This window comes from Frieseomelitta varia, unplaced genomic scaffold, assembly GCF_011392965.1.
Source record: "Frieseomelitta varia isolate USP_RPSP 00005682 unplaced genomic scaffold, Fvar_1.2 scaffold_976, whole genome shotgun sequence".
Lineage (NCBI taxonomy): Eukaryota > Metazoa > Arthropoda > Insecta > Hymenoptera > Apidae > Frieseomelitta > Frieseomelitta varia.
The window spans coordinates 870308-886664 of record NW_025110785.1 but is presented as its reverse complement, the minus strand read 5'-3'; the positions used below and the strand labels follow the sequence as shown (position 1 = coordinate 886664).

At 32.1% G+C, this 16357-nt stretch overlaps 1 protein-coding gene across 2 annotated transcripts in view; it reads right to left on the bottom strand.

The window, feature by feature from the left end:
* LOC122538233 (zinc finger protein 395) overlaps positions 1-16357 on the bottom strand; it is a 161898-nt gene that overhangs the window by 98549 nt on the left and 46992 nt on the right. For both annotated transcript variants that reach the window (XM_043672135.1, XM_043672136.1), the window contains exon 2: positions 6485-6645. In XM_043672135.1, coding sequence (XP_043528070.1) covers positions 6485-6645 — 161 coding nt within the window. The remainder of the gene's footprint in view (positions 1-6484; positions 6646-16357) is intronic.

Here is a 16357-nt window from a genome sequence, read left to right as displayed (position 1 = left end):
GGGAGAGGAGACGGTTCGGACGAAAAATATGAGGGATCTTGAAGCGCAGGTGGATGGAAACGGCGTGGGTTTTCGGGGATTTCTCGACGAGAGGCTGGGCTTCGGATAGAGTTCCCTTGCTTCCTGCGTTCCTCCGGGGGTTCTCTCGAAATGGGTTCTTTTGGAAGATCCGACACTCGTTAAGAAGCAATTTACTCGACACCGTGTATATATCTTGGCGCTCCAATTAAACGGCCGAGTTTATTGAAATTTCTGAAGTTGTAAAATCTACGCCAAGAGATGACGTGTGAATGAGAAAGTGTAAAATGGATCTTTGAAATTCCGTTCTCTGATATTAACACCAAGAGAGAATTAAAGTGGACAAAAATTGGACCAAAAATTTAGAATTTTGGTCCAATTTTGGATATTTCGTACACGTGATGACCGTGTATCATTAATCTCTTGCGCTGGAATGACGTGCCACGCACGTCGAGAATATTTGGCCGAAAATTACAATATTTTCGCAGTTTTAAGTATATTGAAATATAACCCAGGCAAAACAAAATAATAAATTTATTACTTCTTAGTAATAATCTATCCAGAAATGAAGACGAATTACACAATTTTATTTTATTTTATATAGTTATATATAATTTCATTTTATTTTAGTTTATATAATTATATATAATTTCATTTTATTTTATTTTATATAATTATATACAATTTTATTTTATTTTATTTCATATAGTTATATACAATTTCATTTTATTTTATTTTATATAATTATGTATAATTTTATTTTATTTTATTTTATTTTATTTTATTTTATATAATTTTATATATAATTTCATTTTATTTTATTTTATTTTATATAATTATATATAATTTTATTTTATTTTATTTTATTTTATTTTATATAATTTTATATATAATTTCATTTTATTTTATTTTATATAATTTTATATATAATTTCATTTTATTTTATTTTATATAATTTTATATATAATTTCATTTTATTTTATTTTATATAATTTTATATATAATTCCATTTTATTTTAGTTTATATAATTTTATATATAATTCCATTTTATTTTATTTTATATAATTATAAATATTATTTTGAAGGATATTATATATATCCTTCAAAATTGATCACATTTCAAAGTTCAAAAACATAACTATTGAACTTTATCACACTTCGTGATGAATCGTTGAAAAAGAAACGTATTTTATCACGTACGGGAGCACAATGAGAAAACACGAGTCTCTTATCTTGAACCTTATCGTGTGTGTAAAAATCAACGTTATCAAAATTTACTTGATATATTTACATAAATATAGTTTACCAATCTTTGCCATCGTTAGGCCTATATTTCACTGGAGGGAAATCTACCCGAGTTAATACACCTCTACTGGAGAACAAATTCCTGCCACTTTAACAGGGCTTACGTCGTGAGGATCCAAGGGGCAAGGAAACAATTCGACGTTCATTATTCAAGCGTTTAAAAAGCGCTGCCAGGCAGATATATATCCCCCCAACGAAGTGCAGTCAAAGAGGTCCCGACGAAGAAGGTTATCCCACAGTGGTTGTGCCGCGCCATAAAAATGAAATTACGGTGGAACGCCGCGTTGTTCTTTCACAGTTCTCGGTCCTAAATCATAAAATTCACCGGTACTACCCCTCTTAACTATGTGTATATAGTTTTGGCTTCGGGTACAGGATGGAACATACCTGAAAAGGCATACGGTTTTATTTCCTCGCCTACTCCGAGCAGAATATTCCTATACTTCGCAAGAACATTACAGTTACAGTTTACGAGACAACTATTTTTGTTTGGAAACTTGTAAATTCATTTCCTGACAACTGTTAAAAATGATATGCTGCAGAATATTTCGAATGACAACGAAGATAATAAAAATTACTAGGTGTTGTTTTTTTTTTCTTTCAAATTTAATAAACTTTGACATCTAGTGTAATAATAATTTCACTTATTACAGTCTACGTACTAGTTAAATATTCTAGCTGAATATATTGACATTTGTGCTTATTGTTAAATTATATTCTAGACTGACACTGTATCGAAGTAAAAACTCTTGAGATAAAGTTTTAACATGGAATAAAATTTTGTACAGTATCGGAAAACAACATTACTTATGGGTGCCCCTGATACATTGTGTTTGCCAGAATCAAACAAATTCACGAAATTTTAAAATCCTTGGTTTATGATAATTCAATAATTTTTTTCATCGGATAAACATACAATAGTGTAACCTAAAGTTAACATAAATCCTGAAGATTATGAAACCAAAGTGAATTTAGATTCCTAATTCTCATTGAAGAAAATTAAAATCCTTGAAATCATGATTAAATGTTTAATTTCTTCGAATGTCTAAATTAATTACTTGATGAAATTCCTTTCTAAATAAATGCTTCCAGTATTCTTGAAATCATTGAATGCTCGAATTATAGAAATTATTCAACGTATGAATCTTTAAGATCATTTCACCCAATTTTTCAAAATTATCGAGCACCTATCGAAATGAAAAGTAAAATTTCCAACAATCTCAAATTATATTATTCAGCTTTAAGCTTGTTTCTTCTAATTTTTCAAAATTAGCTCCTATCACTGAAAATTTCCAATATCCTTGAAATCATTGAATGCACAGATTTGTGAAGGATTATATCCCACGTCACGAATTGTTAAGATTTCTCCTAACTATCGATGAAACCTTGGTCGAAACTTGTAAATTCCTGACAACTGTTAAAAATGACATACTACAAAATATTTCGAATGACAACGAAGATAATTGTACAAAAATTACTAGGCATTGTTTTTTTTTTTTCTTTCAAATTCAATAAAGCAAAATTCCCAATATTCTTCAAATTTAATAAAGCAAAATTCCCAATATTCTTAAAATCACCGAATGTCCAAAAACCACGATGACTACCGAATATCTAAATATCATTTCTCCCAGTTTCTCGAAATATTCTGAGACCATTTCATTCCCTGGACGAGTATACTCTCAAAGTCACGGAACGCTCGAATCATCGTCAATGTCGTCGAACACCAAAGTACTACTACTATATTTCTCGAAATTGTCAATTTATCAAAGTTCCCCGCATCGTTGTCGAACGGTCCCTAAATCTCGGATGGAACAAAGAATGGAGGGTGGGAGAAACGGAGGAGACGAACGTTCAAGCGACCAAATGCTAGACAAAATCCCCTGGATCCCTCGAGAAGGTCAAAGCTTTCCTTCTACCCCTTTCTCTCTCTCTTTCTCTTTTTCCTCGTCACTGGTAGAAATTCGCGCGTCTCCCTTGGCCTGGCCTGGCCTGGTGGTGGAATCGCGACAGGCTGGATCGGATTCCAGGACGGTTTCACGGGGGTGAGAGGCGAAAAAGCACTTGGACGACTGCGTGCGAGGGACAGGTGTCCGGCGAGGGTGCGTTCACGGTCTAACGATCGGCAACCAGACGCCTTTTAACGCTCCCTCCCGGTGCAACCCGTGGTGCGTGTACGTGTGTATGTGTGTGAGCGCAGCCTTTTTTCGAACTAGACGGAGAAATACCTTCGATTTTTAGGCGGAACACGCACCACACACACAAACACATACACTTGCACGAACCGACAGTTCGGATATGGACGTGCACGCTGGCCGTGTATACAGGGTGAGGCGCGCAAAGCGCAACGATTGAATATTCTGCGAATATTTATAACTCGCTGGAAAGCGAGTACGAAAGTAAAGTTAAGTTTTGAGGGATACGGGGATTAAGCTTCGTTTCTGAGGATAGTTTGTATCTTTGATTAAGAAAACAATGTCATTGAAGAACGACAGCAGTGGAAGTTAAGCTCTACTTTAATTAGGTATATTCCAGATTTTTATATTGTAGGAAGAGATTTTTGTTTACATTATTATTATTATATTATGATTATATTGTTATTATTATTATATTATTATTATATTATTATTATATTATGATTATATTATTATTATTATATTATGATTATATTATTATTATTATATTATGATTATATTGTTATTATTTATGTGAAGATATAAAGAATATATATTTATTATTTATATAAAGATTTTCGTTGATGCTTGGAATGTTTGAGATTTTTGTTTACATTATTATTATTATATTATGATTATATTATTATTATTATATTATGATTATATTATTATATTATTATATTATTATATTATGATTATATTATTATTATTATATTATTATTATATTGTCATTATTTATGTGAAGATATAAAGAATATATATTTATTATTTATATAAAGATTTTCGTTGATGCTTGGAATGTTTGCGTTGCAACGTTTCCGTGTTAGAATCTATCATTTATCTGAAGATACAAAGACAATATACATTTATTATTTGTAAGAAGATTTTTCGTTAATACTTCTGTTTTATGAAACACGTCTGTATTTGCAACATTTTTGTGTTAGAATCTATTATTCATATGAAGATACAATATGAAGATCTATTGGATACAAATATTAGATTATACTATATTTATACTATTATTTATATGAAAATACTAGATATACTATACACTACTATACAATATATACTATATACTGCAAATACCAGATATACTATATTTATACTATTATTTATATGAAGATTTTTGTTAATACTTTTGTTTTATAGAATGCCTGTATTGCAATACCTTTATGTTAAAATATTTCTACACTACATTGCGATAATTCGAAACGGTAGTATTATTAATTCCAAATTACAATATTTCTACACCATTTTAAACTCCACGATGTATCTACGATATTTTCACGTATATATGTACACACATCGATAGAATTCAGGAAATTTTGAAGAATATCTCTCGTTTCAAGAACAAATTGCTGCAGCTGCCAGTAAGGATGAATTTTGGTTAATTTAAAAGGAAGCTCATCAGCTCGTTATCGACTCGCCGAGAGATATCTAATGGTTGCATCTTCGCGCGACTCACCCTGTATATTCGCACGTGTATGGGTGTGGCGCGCGGCTACGTGTGCGTGTGTGCACGCAGGCTCACACGTGTCCACGCTAAATCTAGCGTGGAAAGGACCGAAAACGAGCGTTCGAGAAATTTTTTTTCCAAAGGGAGGCTGGAATCGCGTTCGTTTAAGGCAGTATACATCGTTTTTACGGTCTTTTCGCGCCCTTACGACTTTGCCTTGGCTTCCGATTTATAAAACCGAGTCTCCCTCAACGCGCATTAACGTTCGTTGGTCAGTTTCTAGAAATACAAGTAACGTTCATAGAAAGAAATGGTAATTGACGGGATTAAAATATTTTTGAAAGCCGGTGGAATCAGTGGAGAGTTTGCATCTTGGCATCAACGAGCTTTCCTCGTGTGTTCCTCCTCTTTGTAAACGAGGGTCAACAAAAGTTAATCGATAATTAGTTAATATTATAAATGATATATTATTTATAATAAATTTTTAGCATTTATTTATAATAAATTTATTATATTTGTAATAAATTTTTAGAATTTATTTATAATAAATTTATTTAAATTAAATTTATAATAAATTTATTAAAATTAAATTTATTATATTTATAATAAATTTACTTAAATTAAATTTATTATAAATTTATAATAAATTTATTAAAATTAAATTTATTATATTTATAATAAATTTATTTAAATTAAATTTATTGTATTTATAATAAATTTATTTGAATTAAACTTATTATACTTATAATAAATATAATAAATTTTAGATTTAGGATTATTCGTTGAGTCAGGCAACAAATCTTCATCATTAATTAATTAAAATTGAAATTAAAATATTTTAGACAGCCCCTGAGACCGACTGAGAATTCATTCGCGTTAGATTGAAACGAATTTGAATTTCAGGCAGGGCATTAAAGTCGAATTAGGATCGATGGATTGCTAGAATTGAATGGAATACTCACGGTTTGACGAATCACGGTCCAACGGGAGTGGGGTTGTCGGATTTTTGGGGCAATGGCAATTGCATGCAGGATTTTTGGAATTCTCAAGGACGATGGAAAACCTAGGGACCGTTGGTCTCGAATTAGTCACTACCGGTGAAAGTAATTTCATTCATAGAAATAATTAATTCTCTACACCTTTAGAGATATTTAAAGTAAGATCTTGATGTTTTTGACGTCTCGAACACTCGCAAGTTAATTTAACCCCTTGCGCTGGAATGACGTGCCACGCACGTCGACAACTTTTTGCCCCCAAAATTGCAAGTATTTTCTCAAGTATAAGAAGTATAGTTCAAAGAAGTATATTTCAAGTATAACCCAAGTATAATAAGCAAAACAAATAATAAATTTACCTCTCAATAATTTCTCTCTAAAAGAAAGCGACGAATTATTATATACGGGTGTGGTCACTCGTTACGGTCCGCAGTCAGTTGCCAGCGCAAGTGGTTAAAAGCGAGGGGGTGGAAAAAGAAAAACCCGCCGCAAAGTGAGATTAGACGTTTTGCAAAATTAGCAGAAATTAGAGACTTACCCGATCACGTGTGGCACGTCGATGGAGTGGGAAGAGGCCCGTTTACGATCACCAGCCATATCGGCGAGCCTAGCAAAATCTGTATCCTGATCAGCCAGCCGGGCGCTCTTACGTGACTCGAGCAACCTGACCTCGTCTATACGTTTGGTCAGCCTCATCGTCTGCAACAGGATCGATGTATCCTCCATAAGATGGAATGTCATACCCAAAATTTACACGCGTTATCAGGTTACTTTTCTGACATCTCGTGAAACGTAAAACACGCGGATAGGGTTTGATAGGGATTTCAAGCGCTAACGCTTTCAACGATTTCCATGGATTCGTTAGATATTCAATGTTACATCGTAAAATAATATTCTTACGGTCATGGAATATCATGTGTTATATTATTAATATAAAAATTCTAGTCGCGCCGTGACATTGTCGTAGTTTACAACGATACACTCGTGCATCGATGCGTTAATCGGCTCTCTCTCTCGATATAAACAATGATTAAAGAGAAATATGGATACTAATTTTAAGACGTAATCTTAAAAGTATCGTAAATAAAAAAAACCGAAGAAAGAATTGAAGAGACCGGGCGGCAAAAATTTTCGAAAACTTACCGATCTCGTTACGTATATACAGATCGGAGAAGTAACAAATCGAAGCAAGTTATGCAAACGACGTAACCCGTATATTGCCTTTCTAATCGCGGTAAAACAAATGGTGGCCGGATATCATTTGAATAATTGCCAGGCTCGCGATTTCCATTCGAATTAAAAATTCAGGCGCGTAGCCCAGGCGATAAATGAGAGAAAACGGCGTTATTGCAAATGGCATATTAGGCCGTCTATTAAGTGAAAAGCCGAGACGATGAGAAATGATCTGGCTGAGGCGTGATTCACTACGGGGGAACGTGGCGTACAATTACAGTTCGCCAAGTCATTCGAATCAAGCGATTCGTGAATCTTTCTTCTTTTTTAATTTAAACGTGAAGAAATTTCTAAAATTCAACACTCGCCATTTTCGAAGACACGGGAATATTAAAAGCTCGCTGTTCAAGAAAATTCAAGAAATATCGAAACTCGCTATAAAATTGTAAACACGCTTGTAAAATTCAAGAAATATTAAAACTCACTATTCAAGAAAATTCAAGAAACATTAAAACTCGCTATAAAATTATAGTCTAGCTTGTAAAATTCAAGAAATATTAAAACTCACTGTTCAAGAAAATTCAAGAACTATTAAAACTCACTATAAAATTATAATTTAGCTTGTAAAATTCAAGAAATATTAAAACTCACTATAAAATTGTAAACACGCTTGTAAAATTCAAGAAATATTAAAACTCACTGTTCAAGAAAATTCAAGAAACATTAAAACTCGCTATAAAATTATAATCTAGCTTGTAAAATTCAAGAAATATTAAAACTCACTGTTCAAGAAAATTCAAGAAATATTAAAACTCATTATAAAATTGTAAACTCGCTTGTAACATTCAAGAAATATTAAAACTCACTATTCAAGAAAATTCAAGAAATATTAAAACTCACTATAAAATTATAATTTAGCTTGTAAAATTCAAGAAATATTAAAACTCACTACAAAATTGTAAACTCGCTTGTAAAATTCAAGAAATATTAAAACTCACTGTTTCAAGAAAATTAACTTGGCAAACGTAACTTCGTTATATTTCGTTTGTCCGTGCAATTTTATATTATTATGAACATAATTTAAAACAAAAAAAGATTATTTGTAATTCTATCACTGATAATGAATGTAATATTAATGATGAGTGCCCCACTTATTATTTACTCATTTTTACTAATGATTTTCTGATCTAGGTACGTTTTCAGATTAAATTAGAATATCCCACACGTTTCCTTCGCACGTCTCTCAAATTTCTACGATCATAAATTCCCTACATTAAAATTTATTCAAAAAAGAATTCGCAGTCAAGTCGAGTAACGTGTCATTTTGAGAAAAAATTCAAGATAGAATTCATGGGAATTAATCGCCATTCGACGTTTGATGGCTAACTGGAGCGTAGAAACCGAGCGGATTCTAATCGACACGTTAAACGCTTGGCAGAGCTAATTAATTACTATTAAACGTGATATTAGTACGCAAACGGATGCGTGGACACACGAGTTACCCTGCTCACAGGCCGGTGAACGAGATCGTTGGAGTGATCAGCGCCTTTTTCCTCGAGGAGGAAACGTATCGGTTGGAAAATACCGGTACTGTTAGATACGCGATGGATACTCGTTTAACGAGCCCACTCCGCCCCCTTTCCATTCGCTTTGGAATGTTTTCCGTTTCCTCGCCAAATGGAAATCCTAAGGCGAGGAAATTTCCCTGAATGCACTCTCGTGGATGATATTAACGATATTAATGGATTCATAAGTTGCAAAAGTTCCTCCTAGGGAATAGTTCACAACATGTTTAGAAATTTATAAATTAAATAAGTTGAAAAACAATAATTTAACAAGTGGATGATATTAACAATATTGTTGGATTCATAAGTAGCAAAAGTTTCTCCTAAAAAATAATTCGTAACATATTTAGAAATTTATAAATTAAATAAGTTGAAAAACAATAATTTAACAAATGAATGATATTAACGATATTAATGGATTCATAAGTAGCAAAAGTTTCTCCTAGGGAATAGTTCGTAACATAGTTAAAAATTTATAAATTAAATAAGTTGAAAAACAATAATTTAACAAGTGGATGATATTAACAATATTGTTGGATTCATAAGTTGCAAAAGTTTTTCTTAGGGAATAGTTCACAAAATATTTAGAAATTTAGAAATTAAATAAGTTGAAAAACAATAATTTAAATGAATGATATTAACGATATTAATGGATTCATAAGTTGCAAAAGTTCGTCCTAGGGAATAGTTCACAACATGTTTAGAAATTTATAAATAAGTTAAATTAAATAAGTTAAGAAACAATAATTTAACAAATGAATGATATTAACGATATCAATGGATTCATAAGTAGCAAAAGTTTCTCCTAAAAAATAGTTCGTAACATATTTAGAAATTAAATAAGTTGAAAAACAATAATTTAACAAATGAATGATATTAACGATATTAATGGATTCATAAGTAGCAAAAGTTTCTCCTAGGGAATAGTTCGTAACATATTTAAAAATTTATAAATTAAATAAGTTGAAAAACAATAATTTAACAAGTGGACGATATTGATGGATTCATAAGTTGCAAAATTTTCTCCTAAAGAATAGTTCGTAACATATTTAAAAATTTAAAAATTAAACAAGTTGAAAAATAATTTAACAATGGATTCATAAGTTGCAAAAGTTTCTCGTAGGGAATAGTTGGTAACATATTTAAAAATTTATAAATTAAACAAGTTGAAAAATAATTTAACAATGGATTCATAGGTTACAAAAGTTTCTCGTACAACACATTCCGAAGTTTATAAATTAAACAGGCTGAAAAACGATGAAAAATTGTCACAACTTCCTAAAAGGAAAAAAATCATGTAACAATCCAACTTTGGTCTCGTTCTACAGCGTAAATCCTCTACTTTCACAATTCTCTGTTCGTTTCTACATCGCGCAGCTGGCGGGAAAGTGAGGATACTTTTATTTTTTTTTGGAAACTCTGAAAGCATCGAGTGAAACTTTTTTCATTGCTAGACCCGTGTCACGGTCTTGAAGATTGAAATTTTCTCTTTGCAACGAGCCCTTGAAACTCGCTGTACAATTCTCTTTCTTTCTTCCTTTCAACCATTTTATCGAATTTTAAACGTATCACAATTAGACAAGATGCTAGGATTGCTTCGACTTTTCGATCCTAACATTCAAAGTTTAATGAAATTACGGAAAGGGAGAAGAATCGTACAAGTTTTAGGGGATCTAAAGAAGAGATTTTAATCGTGGTGATCTAGCCACGAAAAGAGATTTTCAATATTTCTAGAGACGTTTGAATTCTTCGTCCAACTGTTCAAGGCTAAACAGAACGAACTTCGAACGAATGATCATGCAAAAAGTATTGAAAGACTGTAGCAAAAACAAGAAAACGCAAGACTTCGGTCCTCAAAAGATTGATGGTGGACTCTAGTCACGGAAAAACATCTTTCAAGATGCAACAGAATTTTTTTGCCGGTTGAAACGAGACCAATAAATAAGTAATATAATTTTTTCCTTTCTTTTTTCCCCCAAATTGTAACAGTGAGTCGTGTAAGATATCGGCAAATTTTCATCCTTTCGCAATCAGGGTAATCAAAATCGTTACGTGCGTTTGAAATTCAAAAGGAGCAGATCGTCGCCGTGTCGATCGGTAGCGAGACGATCCTGGTGTATCCGCGCGTTCCGCGGAATTATGAGCGCGTGTACAGTTCCACGTACGAGCGGATAAATTCGAGATACATGAATTGGTTGGCGAACGCTTTTTCCGCGGCGTATGCACTTGTGCGAGTCGCCGGGGCCCCAGAGGCACGATAATGCGAATATAATGACGACGTTGCCACGGGTAAACAGTCCGCTGGCTCGGTTCCGATCGTTTTCCATCGTGCGCTCCGCTCTCGCGTATACGCGCGCCGAGTTCAACGTTTCCGGATGCGCGGAGGCCCTCCTTTCTTTCATTCTTTCTTTCTTTTGCGCGACAGATGGAGCCAGGCCATTTTGCCGCCGCTCCGATTTTTTTAATAATCATTTGATAACAATAATATATATATATAAATAATTTAATAATATATATATATATATAAATGAATAATTTAGTAAATATGTAATGTCTTTTTTCCTCCGATTTTTTTTCTTTAATTTTCTTTCTATCACTATTATTATCATTATAATAATAATAATAATAATAATTATTATTATTATTATTATTGTGTAGCAACTGTAGCAGGGTTGGGCCACTCGACGATTAGCCAAGCCATTTTCCCGCCGCGTTGGTACTCTAATTTTTTAATAATTTAATAATAATAATATATATAAACAATATAAATAATATATATAAACAATTTAATAAATATATATATAAATAATTTAATAATAATGATATATATATATATAAAATATCTTCTTCTCTCCGATTTTTTTTCTATCACTATTATTATTATTATTGTGTAGCAACTTTAGTAAGCCATTCAACGATTAGCCAAGCCATTTTCCCGCTGCGCTGGTACTCTGATTTTTTAACAATAATTTAATAATAATAATATATATAAACAATTTAATAAATATATATATAAATAATTTAATAATAATGATATATATATATACATATAAAATATCTTCTTCTCTCCGATTTTTTTTCTTTAATTTTCTTTCTATCACTATTATTATTATTATTATTATTATTATTGTGCAGCAACTGTAGCAGGTTTGGACCATGCGAAGATTATCTCGAAGAAAGTTTTTATTTTACATCTTTGTAATTAAATAATTTATATACGTGTGTGCATTTTGTATATTATACACGTCTTTTTTTCTATTATTATTATTATTATTATTATTATTATTATGTAGCGATTATTTCGAAGAGAGCTTTTATTCTGCATTTTAATAATTTAATAGTTTATATACGTGTGTACATTTTATACTGTTGTACGTTACACGCACCTTTTCCTTTTATTGTTATTATTATGTAGTATTAAAGATTGGATTGCCATTCGATTATTTCGCGGAAAGTTTTTTTTTTTTTTTTTTGCGTAGTAATTAAATAATTTATACGTTTGTACATTTTATACTGTACATGATGCACATCTCTTAGTGATGATTTTCTTTTCATTGTTATTATTATTTTTATTATTATTCTGTGCCACTCGATTATTTCGATTTAATAATCAAACAATTTATACACATGTGTACATTTGTACATTGCATATCACAGCGTACGTCTTTTGATTCGGGATGTTGAATGCTATGGGCGATTTTTAATGCGACATGGATTTTGTTAATTTAACGTCTCTATTCAGACAAATGCTTCGCAAATACAGGAAATACTACAACAATTGCTCGAGATAGTGAAAGAAGCTTCACGAAAAGAAACTACTTCAAGTTCAAACTACTTCAAGTTCAAATACACGTGTGGAACTCTAAGAACTCAATCAACGAAACACGCGCGCTCGTACATATTTCTGACTCGTGCGTTTCGTTTCGTATCGAAGATCGTGCGCTTTAAAAATTCGACACAGCGACGATAGGTGCATTAACCGGTTAACTCGACGCTAAGTGTCGCGCACACGTGCACACAAACGCAGGAAATTAATATCCGTGCTCGATGTTGGCCGGCCTGGTCGTAATTTACGTATTTGCTTCTTTGAAATTCATCGACGATACGATTATTATCCGACGCCCGTTCGAATGGAAATCGTCTCTGTCCGAGCGCAACCGACAATCAACTCGCGGATTGTCAATTACTTCTTCTCTTCTTTCTTTCTGTCGCTCTCCGCGGAGAATCGACGTAAACAGAAAAATTCGCCGATTGATTCCCATCGGGCGGAATGAAGATCGAAGAATTGAGATAATTATACAGGATGTCCAAGTAATCACGGGTTAGAGGAGCAATCGGGCACTAGGCATTGAAAGAAAATGTCGAACAAGGACAAGAGACACGGCGTATCAATCAAAACGAAGCTTGGTTATCGTGAATTACCAACGATAATAACGTTCATGAATTTTTCATGCGAGAACTGTTTTGTATGTACTGACGATATATATATATATATTTTTTTTTCCTTTGCAATTTCCTTTTTTCGACGGGTATTAAAATTTCTTGGTTTTCCATTGAAATGATTTTGTTTTTTAGAGGATGGGATATACGTTGGTTTATAGTTTTAGTGTTCCTAAATTAGTATTTAATTAGTTTATAGTTTTAGTGTTTAATTAGTTTGTATAGTATATATATATATATATATATATATATATATATATATATATATTTAATTAGTTTATATAGTCTTAGTGTTTAATTAGTTTTAGTATTTAATTAGTTTATAGTATTTATATAGTTTATATAGTTTTAGTGTTTAATTAGTTTGTATAGTACATATATTTAATTAGTTTATATAATCTTAGTGTTTAATTAGTTTTAGTATCTAATTAGTTTATAGTTTTAGTGTTCTTAAATTAATTAGTATTTAATTAATGTCGGAAGTAGAATACTAGTAATATTAATATTACTAATACTATTATTATTAAATATCATTGTGTTATATTATTATTATTATTAATAATATTATACAACTAAAATTATTAACCACATATTCACTCCCCTAATCTAGATCCACAATGTGTAACTAAAAGTAAAGCATCTAAATTAAGATTCGACGTTGAACACTTTAATAATCAACAAATATTTTTCTCTGAAAATCTTCACACGAATTATTCAGGAAGTCGAACTATATTCTCGAGATGAAGCAAAACGCTTAAAAGGGGTTGATCGAATTTGTTTCTCAACTTATCAGGCAGCCAGACAGATTTTTTTTTTTTAGAGGATGGAATATAGAGGTTAGTTTATAGTTTTAATGTTCTTAAATTGTCGTGATTAAGTTAGTATTTAATTAATGTAGAATACTAGTAAAATTACTATTATTATAAAATATTATTATTAATTATTAATAATATTATATAAAATTATTAACTACATATTCACTCCCCTAATCTAGATCCACAATGTGTAACTAAAAGTAAAGCATCCAAATTAAGATTCGACGTTGAACACTTTGATAATCAACAAATATTTTTCTCTGAAAATCTTCACACGAATTATTCAGGAAATCGAACGATATTCTCGAGATGAAGCAAAACGCTTAAAAGGGGTTGAATTTATTCCTCAACTTACCAGCCAGCCAGATAGAGAAACAATGGCCGACTAGAGAGAATTTTATCTGAATTTTCCTATAGATGAGGGGATCGAACTATTCCGAGAGTCCGAAACGGGCCGATCCACCTCTGAACAACACCTCTCTCGTATAATATTAATTCGGCCGGTGACCGACCGAACCGGGACGAGATAGGAATCACGCGCGGCTGAATTCGGCGTGTAAATACAAGCGTGTCCACTCGAAATTGCCTTCGTCGCGTCCGCTCACGCACGCCGAAGTCAATTTCTCTCACAATCTCTCGGAAACGCGACGCGGAAAGATCACCAATCCGCCAATGGGCAAAGAAATCAATTTGAAGCGAGCCAAAGGGCGAGAAGCAGGAAGAAAAGTTTGTTGAACTCGTCGAAACATTTGCCGAAACGGGATCTTTGGTGTTTCAAATACATATTCATACATACGTGCATGCACTCTCAGCTGTTAAAATATGTACGCAGACGCAGCTGCCTTTTTTCGAAGTTTGTCTACGCGTGCTAACTTAGCACTGCTAAGCCGAAAACTGCTCGACTTTTTTTTTTTTTTTTTCTTTTTTTTATCCTTTATCGACCAGATGCTGTTCATTAACCGTATGGGCCTTCTCGTGAATGGAACCCCTTTTTTTTCATGCACGCATGGTGAGAATCGGCATGGAGGGACACGTTAGGTGTCCCACCGTTCCGGAGGGAAGAGAGGGTGGCGTTTTGTGCGTTGCGAGCAAGGGTCGCGACGATTTTTTTGGAGAATTGCGAATTGGCTGCTTTGCGTGTGTATGCACTTGGTATTATTATTAAATATTTTGAAAAATATCATTGAAAATTAAAAATTAAAAGAATATTAAAAATTGAAAAAATATTATTGTTATAAAACTAAGTTTCTGTAATATTCGACAAAAAATATCGTAATATTACAAATAAAAAGACTGATAATAAACAAACTCTCGCTGCTCCAGCCATGTAAAGAATATTTATACACGCAATGATCATTATATTAGACGATTTTTCAGTTACTTCGATCTTTCATCAACTACTGTGCATACTTGAGTGTACAACGTAGATATTTCTAACTTCCAATTACTTCAATCTCTTACAAAATATGCAGAATTCTACTAGTAATTTTCAATTACTTCAATCTCTCGTACGTATGTAGAATTCTATTTTTAATTTTCAATTACTTCAGTCCTTCGTAAAATATTATACGTGTATGTAGAATTCTATTACTAATTCTCAGTTACTTCAATCTTTCGTAAAATATGTATTTTAGATACGTAATACAGAGTTTAATCTATTTTTGATTTTCAATCTCTTCGTAAGATACAAATCTATTTTTAATCTTTTTGTTACTTCAATCTCCGATCAAATTATACGTTTAAGTGTACAAAATGAGATACTATTAGATATTAGAAATTTATAAAATCTAATTTCTACTGTAAAAAAAGAAAGAAAAAACTACGAACCCATAAAAGATACGAAAATAGAATTATTACACATTTCTTGACAGTCGCCAAACGCTGAGAATTACACAGCAGCGACGCAATGTTTGACATTACCAGAAATCAAATCATCCATCCGCTTCCACATTCCCTCGCACGCAGTAGCTGGCAATTCCCACGATTTCACGAAACAAATAAAACGATCCACACCCAATCTACCACGTTCCAAGGCCCCGAATCATCGACGAGATCGGAAATCAGCTTCAACTTGTAATCAGATTCAACCGAAACGAGACAACAAAGCAACGTAGATCGATCTCTCGAAAACAAAATCTGTTTTTTGAAATATTAGGGCTGTTTCCTAAGTAATGTCGTTTTCTCCAAATTTAATAAACGTTGCCATCTAGTGATAATACGCACATAACCTATATTCCAGTTAAATATCTAGTGACAATACAACGTAACCTATACTCTAGTTAAATATATTGACTTTGTTAAATTGTACCATAGACTAAAAATATGTTTACTCTTGACATAAAATTTCAACTCTTAAAATAAAATTTTGTTGTAAGAAACGTTGCCATCTAGTGACAATAACATAACCTATATTCCAGT